The sequence below is a fragment of the Heptranchias perlo genome, chromosome 3 (genome assembly GCF_035084215.1).
Source record: "Heptranchias perlo isolate sHepPer1 chromosome 3, sHepPer1.hap1, whole genome shotgun sequence".
Taxonomy (NCBI): domain Eukaryota; kingdom Metazoa; phylum Chordata; class Chondrichthyes; order Hexanchiformes; family Hexanchidae; genus Heptranchias; species Heptranchias perlo.
This window is the reverse complement of record NC_090327.1, coordinates 13,098,405-13,117,657: the sequence shown is the minus strand read 5'-3', so window position 1 is coordinate 13,117,657 and position 19,253 is coordinate 13,098,405. Positions and strand designations below refer to the sequence as shown.

Here is a 19,253-nt window from a genome sequence, read left to right as displayed (position 1 = left end):
TGAAGAATGGGTGAGCCATTGATGGGGGGGGGAAGAGAAAGAAGAAGACCAAGCCAATGCCAAAGACGACAGCCTTGGCTCAGTGGTAGCGCTCTCGCCTCTGAGTCAGAAGGTTGTGGGTTCAGGTCCCACTCCAGAGACTTGAGCACAAAATCTAGGCTGACACTCCAGCGCAGACTGAGGGAGTGCTGCACTGTTGGAGGTGCCGTCTTTCGATGAGACGTTAAACTGAATCCCTGTATTCCCTCTCAGTAAAAGATCCCATGGCACTATAGAATCATAGAATCATAGAAGTTACAACATGGAAACAGGCCCTTCGGCCCAACATGTCCATGTCGCCCAGTTTATACCACTAAGCTAGTCCCAATTGCCTGCACTTGGCCCATATCCCTCTATACCCATCTTACCCATGTAACTGTCCAAATACTTTTTAAAAGACAAAATTGTACCCGCCTCTACTACTGCCTCTGGCAGCTCGTTCCAGACACTCACCACACTTTGAGTGAAAAAATTGCCCCTCTGGACCCTTTTGTATCTCTCCCCTCTCACCTTAAATCTGTGCCCCCTCGTTATAGACTCCCCTACCTTTGGGAAAAGATTTTGACTATCTACCTTATCTATGCCCCTCATTATTTTATAGACTTCTATAAGATCACCCCTAAACCTCCTACTCTCCAGGGAAAAAAGTCTCAGTCTATCCAACCTCTCTCTATAAGTCGAACCATCAAGTCCCGGTAGCATCCTAGTAAATCTTTTCTGCACTCTTTCTAGTTTAATAATATCCTTTCTATAATAGGGTGACCAGAACTGTACACAGTATTCCAATTGTGGCCTTACTAATGTCTTGTATAACTTCAACAAGACATCCCAACTCCTGTATTCAATGTTCTGACCAATGAAACCAAGCATGCTGAATGCATTCTTCACCACCCTATCCACCTGTGACTCCACTTTCAAGGAGCTATGAACCTGTACTCCTAGATCTCTTTGTTCTATAACTCTCCCCAACGCCCTACCATTAACGGAGTAGGTCCTGGCCCGATTTGATCTACCAAAATGCATCACCTCACATTTATCTAAATTAAACTCCATCTGCCATTCATCGGCCCACTGGCCCAATTTATCAAGATCCCGTTGCAATCCTAGATAACCTTCTTCACTGTCCACAATGCCACCAATCTTGGTGTCATCTGCAAACTTACTAACCATGCCTCCTAAATTCTCATCCAAATCATTAATATAAATAACAAATAACAGCGGACCCAGCACCGATCCCTGAGGCACACTGCTGGTCACAGGCCTCCAGTTTGAAAAACAACCCTCTACAACCACCCTCTGTCTTCTGTCGTCAAGCCAATTTTGTATCCAATTGGCTACCTCACCTTGGATCCCGTGAGATTTAACCTTATGTAACAACCTACCATGCGGTACCTTGTCAAAGGCTTTGCTAAAGTCCATGTAGACCACGTCTACTGCACAACCCCCATCTATTTTCTTGGTTACCCCTTCAAAAAACTCAATCAAATTCATGAGACATGATTTTCCTCTCACAAAACCATGCTGACTGTTCCTAATCAGTCCCTGCCTCTCCAAATGCCTGTAGATCCTGTCTCTCAGAATACCCTCTAACAACTTACCCACTACAGATGTCAGGCTCACCAGTCTGTAGTTCCCAGGCTTTTCCCTGCCTCCCTTCTTAAACAAAGGCACAACATTTACTACCCTCCAATCTTCAGGCACCTCACCTGTAGCTGTCGACGATTCAAATATCTCTGCTAGGGGACCCGCAATTTCCTCCCTAACCTCCCATAACGTCCTGGGATACATTTCAACAGGTCCCGGAGATTTATCTACCTTGATGCGCGTTAAGACTTCCAGCACCTCCCTCTCTGTAATATGTACACTCCTCAAGACATCACTATTTATTTCCCCAAGTTTCCTAACATCCATGCCTTTCTCAACCGTAAATACCAATGCGAAATATTCATTTAGGATCTCACCCATCTCTTGTGGTTCCGCACATAGATGACCTTGTTGATCCTATTTTGAAGAAGAGCAGGGGAGTTCTTCCCAGTGTCCTGGCCAATATTTATCCCTCAACCAACATAAGTAAGAACCGATTATCTGGTCATTATCACATTGTTGTTTGTGGGATCTTGCTGTGCTCAAATTGGATGCTGCATTTATTACATTACAACAATGACTACGCTTGAAAATGTACTTCATTGGCTGTAAAGTGCTTTGGGATATCCTAAGGTTAGAGACCAACAGCTCCTGGCGGATGAAGAAGAAAGGGAGGGCACAGGAGCCTTAAACCGCGTGGATCTTCTGCAATAGAACGTCCTACCTCAACTTAAGTGAGGATCAATGTGTTCAGCGGCTCTGCTTCACCAGGGACACAGTTACAGAGCTAGGTCACCTGTTGCATCACCAACTGCAGCCCAGCACCAGGTCATGTACATCACTTGGAAATATATCGGCCATTCCTTCATCGTCGCTGGGTCAAAATCCTGGAACTCCCTACCTAACAGCACTGTGGGAGAACCTTCACCACACGGACTGCAGCGGTTCAAGAAGGTGGCTCACCACCACCTCCTCAAGGGCAATTAGGGATGGGCAATAAATGCTGACTTTGCCACATCCCACGAATGAATAAAAAAAAAACTGTGGCTATAAAAATCATTGTGGCCCTCAATTTCGATGCCTCCGGGGCATTCCAGGTTGCAACAGGTGACACGAACAACATCAGTCAATTTGCTGTGTGCTGCTGCATCAGGCAGGTCACAGATTTCCACCTCCACACAACAGTGACTACACTTCAAAAGCACTTCATTGGCTGTAAAGTGCTTTGGGATGTCCTGAGGTCGTGAAAGGCACTGTATAAATTGAAGCCTTCCTTCCATCCATTCATCCATCCTTTCCTTCTTTTCTTCCTTTCATGCTTCTATCAGATGGATGCAGCTAAACCAGAAGTCAGAGCTTTCCCAGAATTGCGGCGTTAGCGGGCGACCTCGAGAAGGTCTGGCCGTAGGGGATCCAGCTCCAGACCGCGTTCCAGGCCAGAAACTGGTGCAAGTGGAATTTCTCTCCTGTTTTTTTTTTAACGACAAGCGCTCGGTGACAGACATTTTAAGAATGGATGTGCCATTGGGGCTAGAGGATGAGGAGGAGCAATTTATTTCCCATTACGCTTTACAGTATGTTTATGTGAATGGACCGATTTTCAGTGAGTTTGTTAAAGTATGGGAAAACTGGACTGCTTAGTCAAATTTAGAGCAATGTCTCCCCAATCAGTCAGTGAGGCAGCAGCGTCAATGTAAGATATTGACATTGCCATTTCACTAAAGGTTACTGGCTTCACCTGTATTCACATTTTCACATTAAATTTAGAATCTTTGGAATGAAATTCCCCTTTCAACTAAAAAATTAATGACCTGCTAACGAAATCTTGGGAATGCACAGCATTGATATATGCAAATTCTGAGAATGCCAATCCATTCACAGTCGTTTCCTGTTTATTTGTTTCAGTGTCTTGATTAGAATGGGGGAACATTTAAGGGTCTGTTGTAGCGGGCGGCAGTAAACGTTCGAAATCAGCAAACTCTGGAAATGTTTCAGTTCAATGATTGTGTACAGTATCAGTACAAGATGTGCCCGTGTCAGCCGACGCCGAGATCTGACTGGCTACCTCTTCTGATTTTCTTTATGAATGGCATTGCTTGAAAGAAATGTGCTGGAAAAAAAATAATCTAATTTTGTTCTTTACTTTAAAATGACTATTTGGCTGAGAGAATGATTCCTATCTTGGGCTCATACATTGCAGATTTGAATATCTCCAACACCAGAAGATGGCCCTGCAGTTAACCTAAGAAGCAGGTACTTCCAGTATTGTCACTGGATAAGCATCTGAGGCTGAACAAGTGTTCTGCTGTTCAGTTGGTGGCTAGTGCTGAGAGTGAGAGGAGGTGCTATCTATCCAGTTAATAGCAAAAAGCAGGTGCAACACCAAGCTTTGTGCAGCTTGTGTCTAATGACACTAGAGGAATTTGCTTTGCAATCCATATTGGTCCATACCTGCGAACTGTAAAATAAACAACCAGGGGAGAGTGTGCTGCTCGATACAAAGAATATTGTGGGGAAACGACGATTTATATATCAAGCAGATCATCGACCAGTAAGTAACTTTTAAATCAGTTTACCTGCTCATCTTTTTAAAAAAAATACGCCAATTACTACTATGACTGAAAATAGGATGTATGTGCTAAAGTCTTTCATTTGGTTGTTGTTCTGAATTATATGTTTGAATTTAGAATGTTCTTAAACAAACATTTATATTAATAAAAAAACATGAAAATGATGGAACTATGCAGCAGGCCAGTCAGAACAAAGAGCAAAGAATAGATTAATATCTCAAGTGGGATCCATCATCAGAACTGGAGAAGCTTCTTTATAGCATGGACTAAAGCTTTCTATATATGACTGATCAAAACAAACAGGAGAGGAAAGAATAACAGAAGTCAGATAAGCTAATAACTTTCAGAGGCTGCAAATTAGTCCAACGTCCTCTGGATAGATATTCAAAACACAATCGGGGTAATTTTACGAATTTGCGTCCATGGCGTGGAGCTTAGCCTGCCTGGAATACATATTGGGAATTTTGGGTGCCTGTTTGAATTCCCTGTATGTATTCCCAGCAGCCAAACTCTGTGCTGGGAGCGTAGGTTCGTGAAATTACTCCCCGAGGGGGAGAAATTCAACTCACGCCGGTTTCCGGACCCAAACGTGAGAGCATGGAGCACGAGTGAAATTGGTGCTCGACCCTCATTTGGTTAAGATTGGCGAGCTGCCAGCGCTGACCCACCCGCTTACATTGGCAGCTTCCCGATTGGGGCAGCGGGAAATCGGGCGTCAGCGGTGCCATTCAAAGGCAGCCTCCACCTCTTAAAGGGGAGGTGGACTTCGGCTGCTGACATCTGAATTAAAGTTGAGCAGGTGAAATGGCAGGTAGAGGTGCTGCAGGAAAGCCCCAACCCCCTGCCCTCCCCAGGTTTTTCCGCTGCTCCTTTGGAAGTGTTGGAAGAAGAGGTGACCTGGAGGTGGGAGCTGCTCTTCCTTTCAGATGGCAGAAACAAACACATTTCCTGTCATCTGGTAGGACAAGCTCTCGGAGGAAGCAGTCTCGGACAGGAGGAGCGTCGTCGCCCATCCACGTCCTCTCCCCAGTAGATGAAGCAGTGACGCAGAGTGTGGTTGAGAGGCGCGTCAAGAAGAGGGTTGTCAATTCTGGTTGGATGTATTCCTGGAGGTTTCATCATACGGCTTCCTCCCTCCAATTGCCCCCCCTCACCCAATGCCCCCCCATTCCCATTGGTCGTCCAACATGTCCATTCTCACAGCACCAAGCCTTCCCACGCCATATGGAAAGCGAACAGATTCTATGTTACTCAATTGGACGGTTCTTGACTGTCAGTCAAACAGCACTTTTGTAACTAATAAACAAGATTTTTTTTTAATGGCCCTATGATTTTTCCCCTCAGTTGACCTGAAGATTAATCTTTAATTCTTAGAGACTCAATTTCATTCTTGGAGGGTTAGCAACCCTAGTAAAGAACTTTGCAACTGGTGAGGCTGGACGATATGCTCCGCAGGATGCTTAGCCATCTTTTAGCCCTTTTTTTCTCTGCTCACCAAAATATCTTCCTAAATACACTCCGCTTGACAAAGTGGCGATGCTTCAAGCTGCCACTCCTCTGTCTCTTCTCACCCTTGCCACTAACATGTCCCACTCTTCCCTTTCCAGGTCCATCAGAAGTCAAGGGCTCAGCTGCAACAGAAGAAGAAGAAGAAGAAGCAGAGGAGGAGGACAGACCTCCTGAGCCCACGCCATCACTCCACCGTACTCTTGCAGGTATCATCTCAGAGATCGGCACCCTGCGTAGCTCGGAGGCTCAGTTAGAGGAGTCTGGACTTGTAGATATACCCAGCACAAGCGCGCAGGAGCAATGGCAGGGAGATAGGAGAGCCCAGGAACCAGCTCGTCGGAGGGCGAGCCCGCATCCTGGCCCCGCTACAGAGGACACAGATCCTGACTTCAAGGGCCCAACTCATGGGAGAAGACTGATGTCTGTGCATGAACAACTTCTGGTCATGAGTGCATTGTGCTGCCTGCCAGCGAGCCTGCGCACAATGTCGGAGAGAATGAGGGTGACCTGAAACTCGTGTCGTTCCCCCCCTCCCGCCCCTCCCCCAAAGTTTATTTTACTCCTAAAAACCGGCCCTACGATGTCGAACATCCCCCCCCCCCCCCCCCGGATGTCTATATACGTCTTTCATATGAAATGTAAAACTGAGGCCCCGTCTGCCCTCTCAGGTTAATGTAAAAGATCCCACGGACACTATTTTGAAGAAGAGCAGGAGAAGTTCTCACCGGTGTCCTGGCCAATATTTATCCCTCAACCAACATCACCAAAAACAGATTATCTGGTCATTATCACATTGCTGTTTGTGGGATCTTGCTGTGTGCAAATTGGCTGCCGTGTTTCCTACATTACAACAGTGACTACAGTTCACAAAGTACTTCACGGGCTGTAAAGCGCTTTGGGACGTCCTGAGGTCATGAAAGGCGCGATATAAATGCAAGTTCTTTCTTTCTTTACATGCTGATACCTGCCCCGAGCAATTGGGGAATTATCAGCTACAGCCTCTAGAGTTTAAAACTAGTCTAAATTGCAATCAGAAATTGCAATCAGAAAATCACACTGCTCAACTTAAAATTTTTCTTTCCTCACTTAGGGAAAATTAGATGTGGAACATGCACCTTTCTCAATGAGCATTTCACATTGAAAACAACAGAGGACTATTCTTTTCTTGATTTGTAAATGTTAAACATGAATTTAACTGACCTGCACTCACGTGAACTATGGTGGAAGAACCAAACTCCTGTCGATGATACAACGAACAGGACAAAGAGCACCTCTCCTTCATGTGAACAAGTCAGTGTAGCAATTGAGGTGTTTCTGACTCTGGGTATTATGAGTCTGCTGGAAAATATTCTGGTCATTGCTGCAATTATTAAAAACAAGAATCTACATTCTCCGATGTATTTTTTTATCTGCAGCTTAGCTGTTGCAGACATGCTGGTAAGTGTGTCTAATGCATGGGAGACCATTGTGATAGCCTTACTTAACAACAGGCAATTGATTGTTGAAGACAGTTTTGTCAAACAGGTGGACAATGTGTTTGACTCGATGATCTGCATCTCTGTTGTGGCATCCATGTGCAGCCTTTTGGCGATAGCTGTTGATAGATATGTCACCATATTTTATGCTTTACGTTACCACCACATCATGACGGTAAAACGAGCTGCTTTTATTATTGCAGGTATCTGGACATTCTGTACTGGCTGTGGTATCATGTTCATCATCTACTCTGAAAGTCCAACTGTCATCATCTGTCTTGTCACCTTGTTCTTCATCATGTTGGTCCTCATGGCCTCTCTCTACAGCCACATGTTCTTGCTGGCTCGTTCCCACGCCAAGCGGATTGCTGCTTTGTCTGGCTACAACTCGATTCATCAGAGAGCGAGTATGAAGGGCGCTGTCACATTAACAATCCTGCTTGGTATCTTTATCGTCTGTTGGGCTCCATTTTTTCTGCACCTCATCCTTATGATCTCCTGCCCTGGAAATCTGTACTGTGTGTGTTTCATGTCACACTTCAACTTGTATTTGATTCTCATTATGTGTAACTCAATCATTGACCCACTCATCTATGCCTTCCGTAGTCAAGAAATGCGGAAGACATTCAAGGAGATAATTTGCTGCTACAGCTTAAGGGCAGCTTGTGGATTTTCTGGCAAATAACACTGCAACTAGCGAAGGCAGCTGCCTTTCAAACCTCCCAACGTGGCTAAAAGTGAAAGATTAAGATCTGACAGTCAAACAGATATTAGGTTAACGTTAAGAGTAGTATTCATGATCAAACAAAATTCTTTACAAACTTTGGTTGACAGACGATGGAAATTTGTAAGTTGCTCTGAGATTCCTTTCACCTCAGCAAAGCAAAATTTTTCTAGAACATTGGAGTACCCCACAGATTAAGGGAAGAGGAGAGAGAATCTGGGATTTTTTCTCTTTAGATCAGAGAAAGTTAAGGGGAGATTTTCTAAAGGTGTTCAAATTTATGAAGGGTTTTGTTAGAAAAAACTGTTTCCACTGACAGGAGGGTCGGTAACCAGAGATCACAGATTTAAGGTAATTGGCAAAAGAACCAGAGGGGAGATGAGGAGAATTTTTTTTACGCAGCGAGTTGTTATGATCTGGAATGCACTGCCCGAAAGGATGGTGGAAGCAGATTCAATAGTAACTTTCAAAAGGGAGTTGGATATGTATTCTTGAAAAGCAAAGATTTTCGGGGCTATGGTGAAAGAGCAGGGGAGTGGGACTAATTAGATAGCTCTTTCAAAGAGGCGGCACAGACAAGATGGGCCGAATGAATGGCCTCCTTCTGTGCTGTATGATTCTATGATTCTAAGATAGCGAGAACAAAAACGTATTTTCTTCAACAAGCTACCCATTCCCCTGGAGGCTGAGGGAATGTCCAGAAAGTCAGACATGATAAGAAGATGGTTTGTCAACTACAAAAGCAGGAAAGGACATTAGTAAAATCAGATGCTAAACAAAGAGCACAATATTTTGGACTCACCTTGCAAAGCAACAATTTTAGATCAGTTTGAACATCAAGGTTAGACTGTCTGATTTAATTTTATCATTTTATTTTGTTTATTTAAACTTCCAGTGGACTGAATGGATGTTGCATGTTTGAAAGGCAGCATTTGGCTAATATTCCTGAGCATATTGTTTGATTAAAATTGACATTGTTTTGTAGAATTCTGAAAAGCTGTGACATTATGAAATGAAGTAGTGAAAATTTGAGACAGTTTTGTATAATTGTACTAAACTATAGTTTTCAGGGTGTAGAAGGTCTCAGATTTTAGCTCCATGGTCTGATAATCTAGCCAGCTTCAACTGGGAACATACCGAGAGTGCTGCTGTTCCCCCCTTCAAACCTGGGCTGGGGAAGAGTGTCCAGAGTGCTTTGCACCTCATCACTAGGCAGCCACTTGCGCTGAAAGTCCATACGTATGGGAATGGGGTGAGGACAGCACTGGGCTTGGCTCTGATGATTTGACATGGCTGTTTAACCTACTGACATTCATTAACCAGGATGGCACATCAGGAATAACCACTTGTGGAGGTAGAACTGCTGCAGATAGAACACTAGTGCAGCATAAGTTGCCCAGAGGAATGGATAAAAGGGAAGGAAATCAGAGGAAAAAAAATTTGAGGGAGAGGAAAAATAATTGCGATTTTAATGATACCTCTTGAGTCTAGCTGGTGAACTGCATGTGAAAGGGAGATAATGAAAACGTTCATTAAATCTGAACAATTGGTACATCATACTTTGTATTTACTTTGTTAAAACAAATGTTCACAGTTGGATGATTCTCAAAGCAAGATTTGTTTAAGCTAAATTGTGTTTAGTATAATATTGCCCTTCAAATAGTCTGAAAAGTTCCATTTTTAAATAAAGTCATTACAAATTCGCTATAGTTCTTTGTCCAATTAAAATTGATATAGAAACTGTCACCTGATTTTGCCATTTATATTTCAAGTTATGTCAGGAAGTTTGGTGGTCATTGGGTTTAGTCAGAAAAAACAATGAAACAGAATCTATTATTCTTTGTCCAGATAAACACTGTACACTGAAACAAATTTTCATCCTACATGATGCTTTTCGACATATTCCTGAGAAAATCTTTAGAAACGGTTCCTTGATTTTTAGGCCTTTGTATTGTGGGTATCATATACAAATGGGCAAATATAATGTGTTCTCTTCAAATTGTGCATGTGTAACTATAATGAAGACCTCATGAGCTCAGACAATGTCTTAAGTATGGTTTATTGTTTATAGATATTAAGTTATATTGTACGTTGTACTGAACTTATCAGTGACGGAAGATCCCAAAATGTATACAGAGTGGTATATCTGTCCAAGAAGAGATTGTTTTCTTGCACATAATGAATTACTCTTGAAGTGCAATGAGTGTTCTTATTTAAGCAAGCAGCACATAACAATTCAATCCAATAATATTTTATAGTCTTACTTAACTGGTGGCAATTGTAGTGGGTCATGGAAATTACTGCACAGACGGAAGCCATTTGACTCACTGTACCTGTGCTGATGCTAATACTTCAGCTGGAGCTATCTACTCTAATCTCATTTCCAAGCCCTCTCCCCGTATCCTTTTTTATTCTTCTTCAGACACTTCTCCAATTCCCTTTCAAATGATGTTATAGTCTCTGCCTCAATAGCCACTTGTGGTAAAGAATTCCATGCCCTAATGACCCTCCTAAACCTGAACAGGATTAGGAGCATCATTGGAATGTGCCCATGGACCCACAACGCCCCAAGGCCTTTGTAGTATGATTCTGAAACTTTCAGACGAAGGGGATGATGTGTTTTGGGTGAGGGTCAAGGGTGCATGACACTTCCAAAAGTGACGGGTCTCAATTTTGGCAGATCTGGCCCGCCAACTCTGACAGAAACACAAGGGGGAAGAAAAAATTGGATAGGGTCTGTTATTGGGCGGAGGTAGCGCGATCTGCTATTACCCGGTGCCCAATGGCCCCCTGCGCAGAAAGGACGAGACTTTCGTCAGGCCAGAGGACTTATCTGCAAGCGGTGTTCCCAATCAGCGTTGAACGAGGATTCAATGCAATTTGTACTTTCCACCAGCAGGGGGAGCCCCAATCTCTTAAAGGCAGGCTGTCTCTTAAAAATCTCTTAAAGGTAGCTGGTATCTGTTATTTGCTGAAAATAATAGTCTGCCGTCTGCGCAGAGTCTGAATGGAGATTAGACATCGCACATGCAAAACACAGATGCAGCTCCCATCCCTATGTTTACAAGCTGTTGAGTTATGTTAAATGTAAGGAATCTTACAACACCAGGTTATAGTCCAACTGTTTTATTTGAAAATCACAGGCTTTCGGAGGCTTTCCGGAGGCTTTTCCGGAGAAAGCCTCCGAAAGCTTGTGATTTTCAAATAAAACTGTTGGACTATAACCTGGTGTTGTAAGATTCCTTACATTTGTCAACCCCAGTCCATCACCGGCATCTCCACATCAGAGTTATATTAAAACATTGAATAAAGGTTGCGCACTACTAAATCCCACATCCTCCAATCTGCACGCCAGACCTCACCAATCTGCCGATCTGGGTTGGTACCAGGCCTGCGAGAGTGCGTGAACCAAGATTCTCTGCTGATGCACTAGAGACCTTGGTGCAAGAGATGGACAGAAGGAGGGACATCCTATATCCACCGGGTGGGGGGGTTCGGGGGACAAAGTCAATGCCAGGCGCACAGCATCATGAACATGGATGCAGTGCAGGAAGAAGTTCAATGCTTTGACATGAGTGGTCAAGGTGAGTGAGGTCAACTGTCAAGTGGCGTCTCCTACCAACTGCACCACGCACTAAGCCCCCCATCACCCACATACCAACAAACTCTTTACATCAGTACTCAACTCTTCCAATCAGATGCTTCCTCTCACCCTTACACATTACCACTGTTGCAAGCCGCCCACCCACAACTCACAGGTCACACACACTGGCAGCTATTCAACCATGACAGCCACATCACTCAGACACACTTCCCACTTTCTTGCAGGAGAAGGAGGCAGCAAGCGGCAGTGGCATTTAGCCCATCGAGCATGTTCTGCCATTCAATGAGATCATGGTGGACCTGTGACCTAACTCCATATACCCGCCCTAACCCCATATCCCTTAATACCCTCGGTTCACAGAAATCAATCAATCTCAGATTTAGAATTCACAATTGGGCTAGCATCAACTGCCGCCTACAGACGAGCGTTCCAAACTTCTCCCATCCTTTGCGTGTGGAAGCGTTTCCTAACTTCACTCCTGCACGTCCTGGCTCTAAATGATAGGCTATGCCCCCTAGTCCTAGTATTCAAGTATAGGAGACCTCCAAAAACAGTTACAAATGTCTAGGCAGCCAGAAGCAATAATCCAGCCACTAACCTGTAAATGCTGCATGGTCCCTTTAAATAGCGCCGGGTGGGGGGTCCTCCAGGCACTCTAAGACACGAGCAGATGGTCGGGGTTAAGACTATGCGTTGAATTGAACGTTAACTCCCAAAATGGTGTCTATCACTTTAAATCAGCGTTGCACACTGATTGAAGCCATTTTCTCCTTACTTTACATGCTTCCGGCGTTCGGTATTTGCGCCTGCGCTAACTCCTATACCAAGATGGCGTCCGGCGCACGTCACGTTGGAAACGTGTGCCCTGAGTCTTTGATATTAATAAACTTGCTGTCTACAACCAACGCATCAAATGCAGAATGACTTACTCGACCAAGCTTCAAATTCAAATGAAGGATGCTCTCCATCCCCTCCCCCTCCACCCAAAGCCCTGAGGCAGCCCACAGCTTCTTACAAAGCAAAACGCACCTCTCTCTGCCAACCCGGGAAATCCCTACCAGCCCACCTTGAAACCTCATTGCAACAACAGCCCCTGAGAAGCAGGAGGACATGGACGCAGGGCCCCCCTCCCACCATGAACAGCCCAATGCATAGGCCACAGCACCTGCATGGGTGACAGGACAGCGTCAGCAAAGAACTCGCAACCTTAGAACGACAGGAGATGACGCCATGTCTAGGCTGACAAGAGGCCACTCGCAGACAGCCTCAGTCCAGGCCAAGGAAAGGAAAACCAACCTCAAACTCCAGATACTGCTCCAGTGATGGCTTCATTGGAGAGAGGATCAGTACCCAATTCTGCTTAAACATGATAGTCCCCAGATGTTTAAGCTGCGGGTGGAATTTCTGCGCCAGCTGTTGGAAGGGCATGTTCTGGCCTCACAGGCCCATTGCCTTGTTTGCACGTCCTATTGCAATGTGCAGCCCCACCAATCATCCAGTGAGCTCATTTTGATCAGACGTTCAGACAAGATGAGGCGAGGGACCAGGCAAAAGCCAACTTCACCATCCACCATCCGCCATCGACAGCGGCTCACCACCACCTTCCCAAGGGCAATTAGGGATGGGCAATAAATGCCGGCCTCGCCAGCGACGCCCACATCCCATGAACGAATAAAAAAAACAATTGCCCTGTAGGAAGCAGAATTTTGAAAAAGCGTTGGAATAGTGGGGTAGGGGGGGAGAGGGGAGGGTGGGGAGGTTGAAGGGGAGCTCATCTTAAACATGGCCAAGGTAAAGAGTATAAATGATATTTCACAAACAGGGTCAGAACACTAGAGAGGGTACAGAGGAGGTTTACGAGGACGTTGCCAGGACTGGGGGATTTTAGGTATGAGGAAAGATTTGATAGGCTGGGGTTGTTTTCTTTGGAACAGAGGAGGCTGAGGGGAGATTTAATTGAGGTGTATAAAATTATGAGGGGTCTAAATAAAGTGGAGAGGAAGGACCTATTTCCCTTAGCAGAGAGGTCAATAGATTTAAAGTAATTGGTAGAAGGATTAGAGGGGAGCTGAGGAGAAATTTTTTCACCCAGAGGGTGGTGGGGGTTTGGAACTCACTGCCTGAAAGGGGTCGCATTTAAAAAGTACTTGGATGTGCACTTGAAGTGCTGTAACCTACAAGTCTACAGACCAAGAGCTGGAAAGTGGGATTAGGCTGGATAGTTCTTTTTTGGCCGGCACTGACACAATGGGCCGAATGGCCTCCTTCCGTGCGGTAAATTTCTATGATTCTATGAGAACATGCCCTTTCATCAACTGTCAGACAAATTCCACCTGACCCAACATGACCTATTCTGTTACGTCCACATTAAACAAACCCAAACTCCAGATACGGAATTGCGGTGGATATGTTGCAGCTCTCGCTTCATTTGAGGGATGCAAAGTTCCCAGTGTTGCCTAAACATGGGACCCTCACAATTCCTCCATTCTGGAGGCAGAATAAGAATGCAATCTGGACTGGCAGTGGTGGAATTTGTGGTGGGACCCTGTTACGCTGGTCTCCATACCTTTATGGCCCGTTCAAAATTCTGCCAGAAGTGGGGGTGGGCGCTTCTTGCAGGTGTCACCGGAAGAAGGGGGGAATGTTGGGATGATGCCATCCACTGGAAATCACGCCAGTTCCGCCTCAGTGTCCCCAACACTATGTACATCTGCATAAAGCAGGTAAACTAGGTGCCATGGCAGAAATATGTATGGGCTTGGTAGCGTAGTGGTTATTTGGAGGACTAATAATCCAGTGAACATATATACTTGAAAAGGAGAAATTTGCAGGGCTATGGGCAAAGAGCAGGGGAGTGGGACTAATTGGATAACTCTTTCAAAGAGCCAGCACAGGCACGATGGGTCGAATGGCCGCCTCCTTTGCTTTTTGATTCTATGAAATGCTGCCCACTGGAATATAAAAAGTCAATTTCCTTCCTGCAATGGGTTGCAGTGCGATTCATTGCTGTTGGAAAAGAGACAAATTTAAAAATAGGCCTCATAAGAATTTATTTTTAGATCTTTGGCTGGCCCTCTTGCCCGAAGGTGATGCAGCAAATCCCTTACCCCCACTGAAGTGGGCACCCCAATAGTACTGAAAAGGCATGGGTGGTGTCTGCCCACATTATGCAAATTTCCCTGACCATGGGATTTGGAACAGGGTCAGGGTCACATCCATGGGATGAGCAGAAGTTCGGCCCAAACCCAGATCCACCCCTATAAAGGCCACCCCAGGAAATTCTTGGCTGGTACCTCTGTGAGGGGGAGGAGGGGGGGGGAGGATCAATTGTTGAATTCAGTGTTAACACAAAGGGCTGAAAGCCGAGGAACAGGCAACAATTAATGGGCGGGGACTACCAGCCCTGCCAGTAACCTAGCAGATTCGTACACCTTAAAGATCAGTCATTTACACAAGATGAGGCGCAGGGGTGAGGACCAGACCAAGACCAACGTCATCACCCAGCTGTACCATCGACAGTGGAATTACCCCTGGGCAGTACATTAGAATCTCAATGGTGGGTGAGAATTGGATGGGGACGAATTGGATGGGAAAAACGTACACATGATGTTTCACCCAAGGCTCAGAGGCCAGAACATGCCTTGTCAACTGACAAATTTCACCTGACCCACTGGGACCTATTTTGTTACCTCAAAATTAAACACTTTCTCCAAGAGCCAGCCATGTTCAAAAACAAGAAAGAAGAAAGAACTTGCATTTATATAGCGCCTTTCACGATCTCAGGATGACACAAAGCCAAGGAGGAATACCTGAAGTGTTGAAGTATTGAACACTGTTGCAATGTAAGAAATGTGGCAGCCAATTTGAGCACAGTAAACAGCAATGAGATAAATGACCAGATCATCTTTCGTAGGTGTTGATTGAGGGATAAATATTGGCCAGGACACCCTGAGAGCTTCCCTGCTCCTCTTTGAATTGTGCCATGGGATTTTTTACGTCCACCCAAGAGGGCCTCGGTTTAAAGTCTCACCCAAAAGATGGCACCTCCGACAGTGCAGCACTCCCACAGTACTGCACAGAAGTGCCAGCCTAGATTATGTGCTGAACCCACAGAGGCAACAGCACTACCACTGAGCCAAAGCTGACACCTAAAAACTCCAGTGGGAGCTGCCTGCCCCAGAACTATGCCTATAACTCCCTTCGTCCTCTGTACCATTTTCCTTCCAGATCAAAGGACAGTGGAAAAGGATACCTGGGAGTGAGACCTAGATTGCCTGATAATAGAGGAAGAATGAATAGATGCCCCAAAGCGCTTCACAGGAGCGATTATCAAACAAAATGTGACACCGAGTCACATAAGGAGATATTAGGAGTGGTGACCAAAAGCTTGGTCAGAGAGGTAGGAATTTAGGAATATAGGAACACAGGAATATGAGTAGGCCATTCAGCCCTTCGAGCCTGTTCCGCCATTCAATGAGATCATGGTTGATCTGTATCCTAACTCCATCCACCCTTGGTTCCATATCCATTAATACCCTTGGCTAGCAAAATCTATCGATCTCAGACTTAAAATGATTAATTGAGCTAGCATCTACTGCTTTTTGTGGGAGAGAGTCCACACATCTACCACCCTTTGTGTGAGGAAGTGTTTCCTAACTTCTCTCCTGAATGGCCTGACTCTGATTTTAAGGTTTTGTCCTCTAGTCCTAGACTCTCCAACCAGTGGAAAAGTTTCTCTCTATCTCCCCTATCAAATCCTTTCAAAATCCTAAAAACCTCAATCAACTCACCCCTTAACCTTCTATATCCAAGGGAATACAAGCCTAGTTTATGTAATCTCCCCTCATAATCTAACCCTTGGAGCCCTGGTAACATTCTGGTGAATCTGCGCTGCACTCCTTCCAAGGCCTATACATCCTATCTAAGGTGCGGTGCCATAACCCATCCACAGTACTCCAGATGTGGTCTAACCAGCTTTGTATAGATGTAGCTAAACTTCCTCCCCTTTATATTCGAGCCCTCTAGTTACAAAGGATAACATTCCATTAGCCTTTTTGAATATTTTTTGTACCTGACCACTACATTTTATTGATCTGTGTACATGGACCCCTAAATTTCTTTGGAGCTCCACTGTTCCTAGCTTTTCACCGTTTAAAAAATACTCAAATTTATCCTTTCTTGGTCCAAAATGGATGACCTCACACTTACCTGCGTTGAAATCCATCTGCCACAGTTTTGTCCACTCAATTGATCTATCAATGTCTCTTTGTAATTTTATGCTCCTGTCTACACTACTTACTATGCCATCAATCTTTGTATCATCAGCAACCTTGGATATTTGGCTCTCTGTTGTATTATCTAAGTCATTAATAAATATAGTGAATAGTTGAGGCCCCAGCACAGACCCTTGTGGGACACAACTAGTCTCTTCCTTCCAATTCGAGTACATACCCATTATCCTTACTCTCTGTCTTCTACTGCCTAACCAATCTCCGAAACCAGGTCAATAATTTACCTTCAATTCCATGAGCTTTAATTTTAGCTAACAGTCTCTTATGTGGAACCTTATCAAATGCCTTCTGGAAGTCTATATAAAATACATCCATAGACATTCCCCTGTCTACTACTTTAGTTACTTCCTCAAAAAATTCAATTAGATTAATTAGACATGACCTACCTGTTACAAATCCATGTTGGTTCTCTCTAATCAGCTCAAATTTCTCTAGGTACTCAGTCAGATCCTCCTTAATTATAGACACCAATATCTTCCCAGCAACAAATGTTAGACTAACAGGTCTATAATTTCTTAGTTTGCAGTTATACAAGGCCTTGGTGAGACCACATCTGGAGTATTGTGTGCAGTTTTGGTCTCCTTATCTGAGGAAGGATGCCCTTGCCATGGAGGGAGTGCAACGAAGGTTTACCAGACTAATTCCTGGGATGGCAGGACTGACGTATGAGGAGAGATTGGGTCGACTAGGTCTATATTCACTAGAGTTTAGAAGAATGAGAGGTGATCTCATCAAAACATATAAAATTCTAACAGGACTAGATGCAAGGAGGATGTTCCTGATGGTTGGGGAGCCGAGAACCGGGTTCACAGTCTCAGGATACGGGGTCTGCCATTTAGAACCGAGATGAGGAGACATTTCTTCACTCAGAGGGTGGTGAACCTGTGGAATTCTCTACCACAGAAGGCAGTGGAGGCCAAGTCATTAGATGTATTCAAGAAGGAGATAGATATGTTTCTTAATGTTAAAAGGATCAAGGGATATGGGGGAAAAGCGGGAACAGGGTACTGAGTTAGATGATCAGCCATGATCATTTTGAATGGCGAAGCAGGCCCGAAGGGCCGAATGGCCTACTCTTATTTCCAAGTTTCTATGTCTCTCTCACCGTTTTTAAATAATGGAGTCACAATTGCAATTTTCCAATTTAAAGGGACAGTTCCTGAATCGAGAGAGCTTTGGAAGATTATGACTAAAGCATCTGCAATTTCCTCATCTACTTCCTTTAAAACCCTGGGGTGGACCCATCAGGTCCTGGGGATTTGTCAGTCTTTAATGCCATTACTTTTTCGAATACTGTTTTCTTGCTTACATTAAGTTTAGTGAGTTCCAGTCCTTGATTCATTATTAGTTTCCCTGGAATGTCAGGTATGTTATCCTCTTCCTCTATTGTGAAGACTGACACAAAGTAATTATTCAACAAGTCTGCCATTTCCTTATTTTCATTTGCGATATTACCTGCATCTGTTTTTAAAGAGCCCACATTAACCTTGACTGCCGTTTTTCTTCTAACATAATTGTAAAAATTTTTTGTGTTAATCTTGATATCCCTCCCAATTTTATTTTCATATTCCTTTTTTGCAGTTCTTATAATCTTTTTTTGTCTTCTTTTGCTGTTCTTTATATCTCTCCCAGTCCCCTGGATCTACACTATTCTTTGCATTTTTGTATGCTCTTTCCTTTAGTTTTATGTTATCTCTCACCTCTTTTGTCAACCATGGCTGTTTTATTTGGTAAGTAGAGTTCTTGCCCCTTACGGGTATATACTGGTGATAGAATCATAAAAAGTTTACGGCACAGAAGGAGGCCATTCGGCCCATCGTGTCCGCACCGGCTGAGAAACGAGCCACCCAGCCTAATCCCACTTTCCTGCATTTGGTCCGTAGCCCTGCAGGTCGTGGCTCTTCAGGTGCATATCCAGGTGTTTTTTAAATAAGTTGAGGGTTTCTGCCTCTACCACCCTCTCAGGCAGTGAGTTCCAGACCCCCACCACCCTCTGGGTGAAATTTTTTTTCCTCATTTCTGCTCTAATCCTTCTACCAATCACTTTAAATCTACGCTCCCTGGTTATTGACCCCTCCGCTAAGGGAAATAGGTCCTTCCTACACACTCTATCTAGGCCCCTCATAATTTTGTATACCTCAATCAAATGACCCCTCAGCCTCCTCTGTTCCAAGAAAAACAACCCCAGCCTATCCAATCTGTCATCATAGCTAAAATTTTCCAGTCCTGGCAACATTCTCGTAAATCTCCTCTGCACCCTCTCTAGTGCAATTACATCCTTCCTGTAATGTGGTGACCAGAACCGTGTGCAATACTCAAGTTGTGGCCTAATTAGTGTTTTATACAGTTCCAGCATAACATCCTTGCTTTTATATTCTATGCCTTGGCTAATAAAGGGAAGCATTCCATATGCCTTTTTAAACACCTTATCTACCTGTCCTGCTACCTTCAGGGATC

General features: G+C 44.4%; 1 protein-coding gene across 1 annotated transcript; it reads left to right on the top strand.

The window, feature by feature from the left end:
- Positions 1-3,994: 3,994 nt before the first annotated feature.
- LOC137310202 (melanocortin receptor 5-like) lies at positions 3,995-10,090 on the top strand. The gene is made up of 3 exons (XM_067978136.1): positions 3,995-4,174; positions 5,801-5,908; positions 6,793-10,090. The coding sequence occupies exon 3, from the start codon at positions 6,879-6,881 to the stop codon at positions 7,860-7,862; it is 984 nt and encodes a 327-aa protein (XP_067834237.1). The 5' UTR covers positions 3,995-4,174; positions 5,801-5,908; positions 6,793-6,878; the 3' UTR covers positions 7,863-10,090.
- Positions 10,091-19,253: the final 9,163 nt, after the last annotated feature.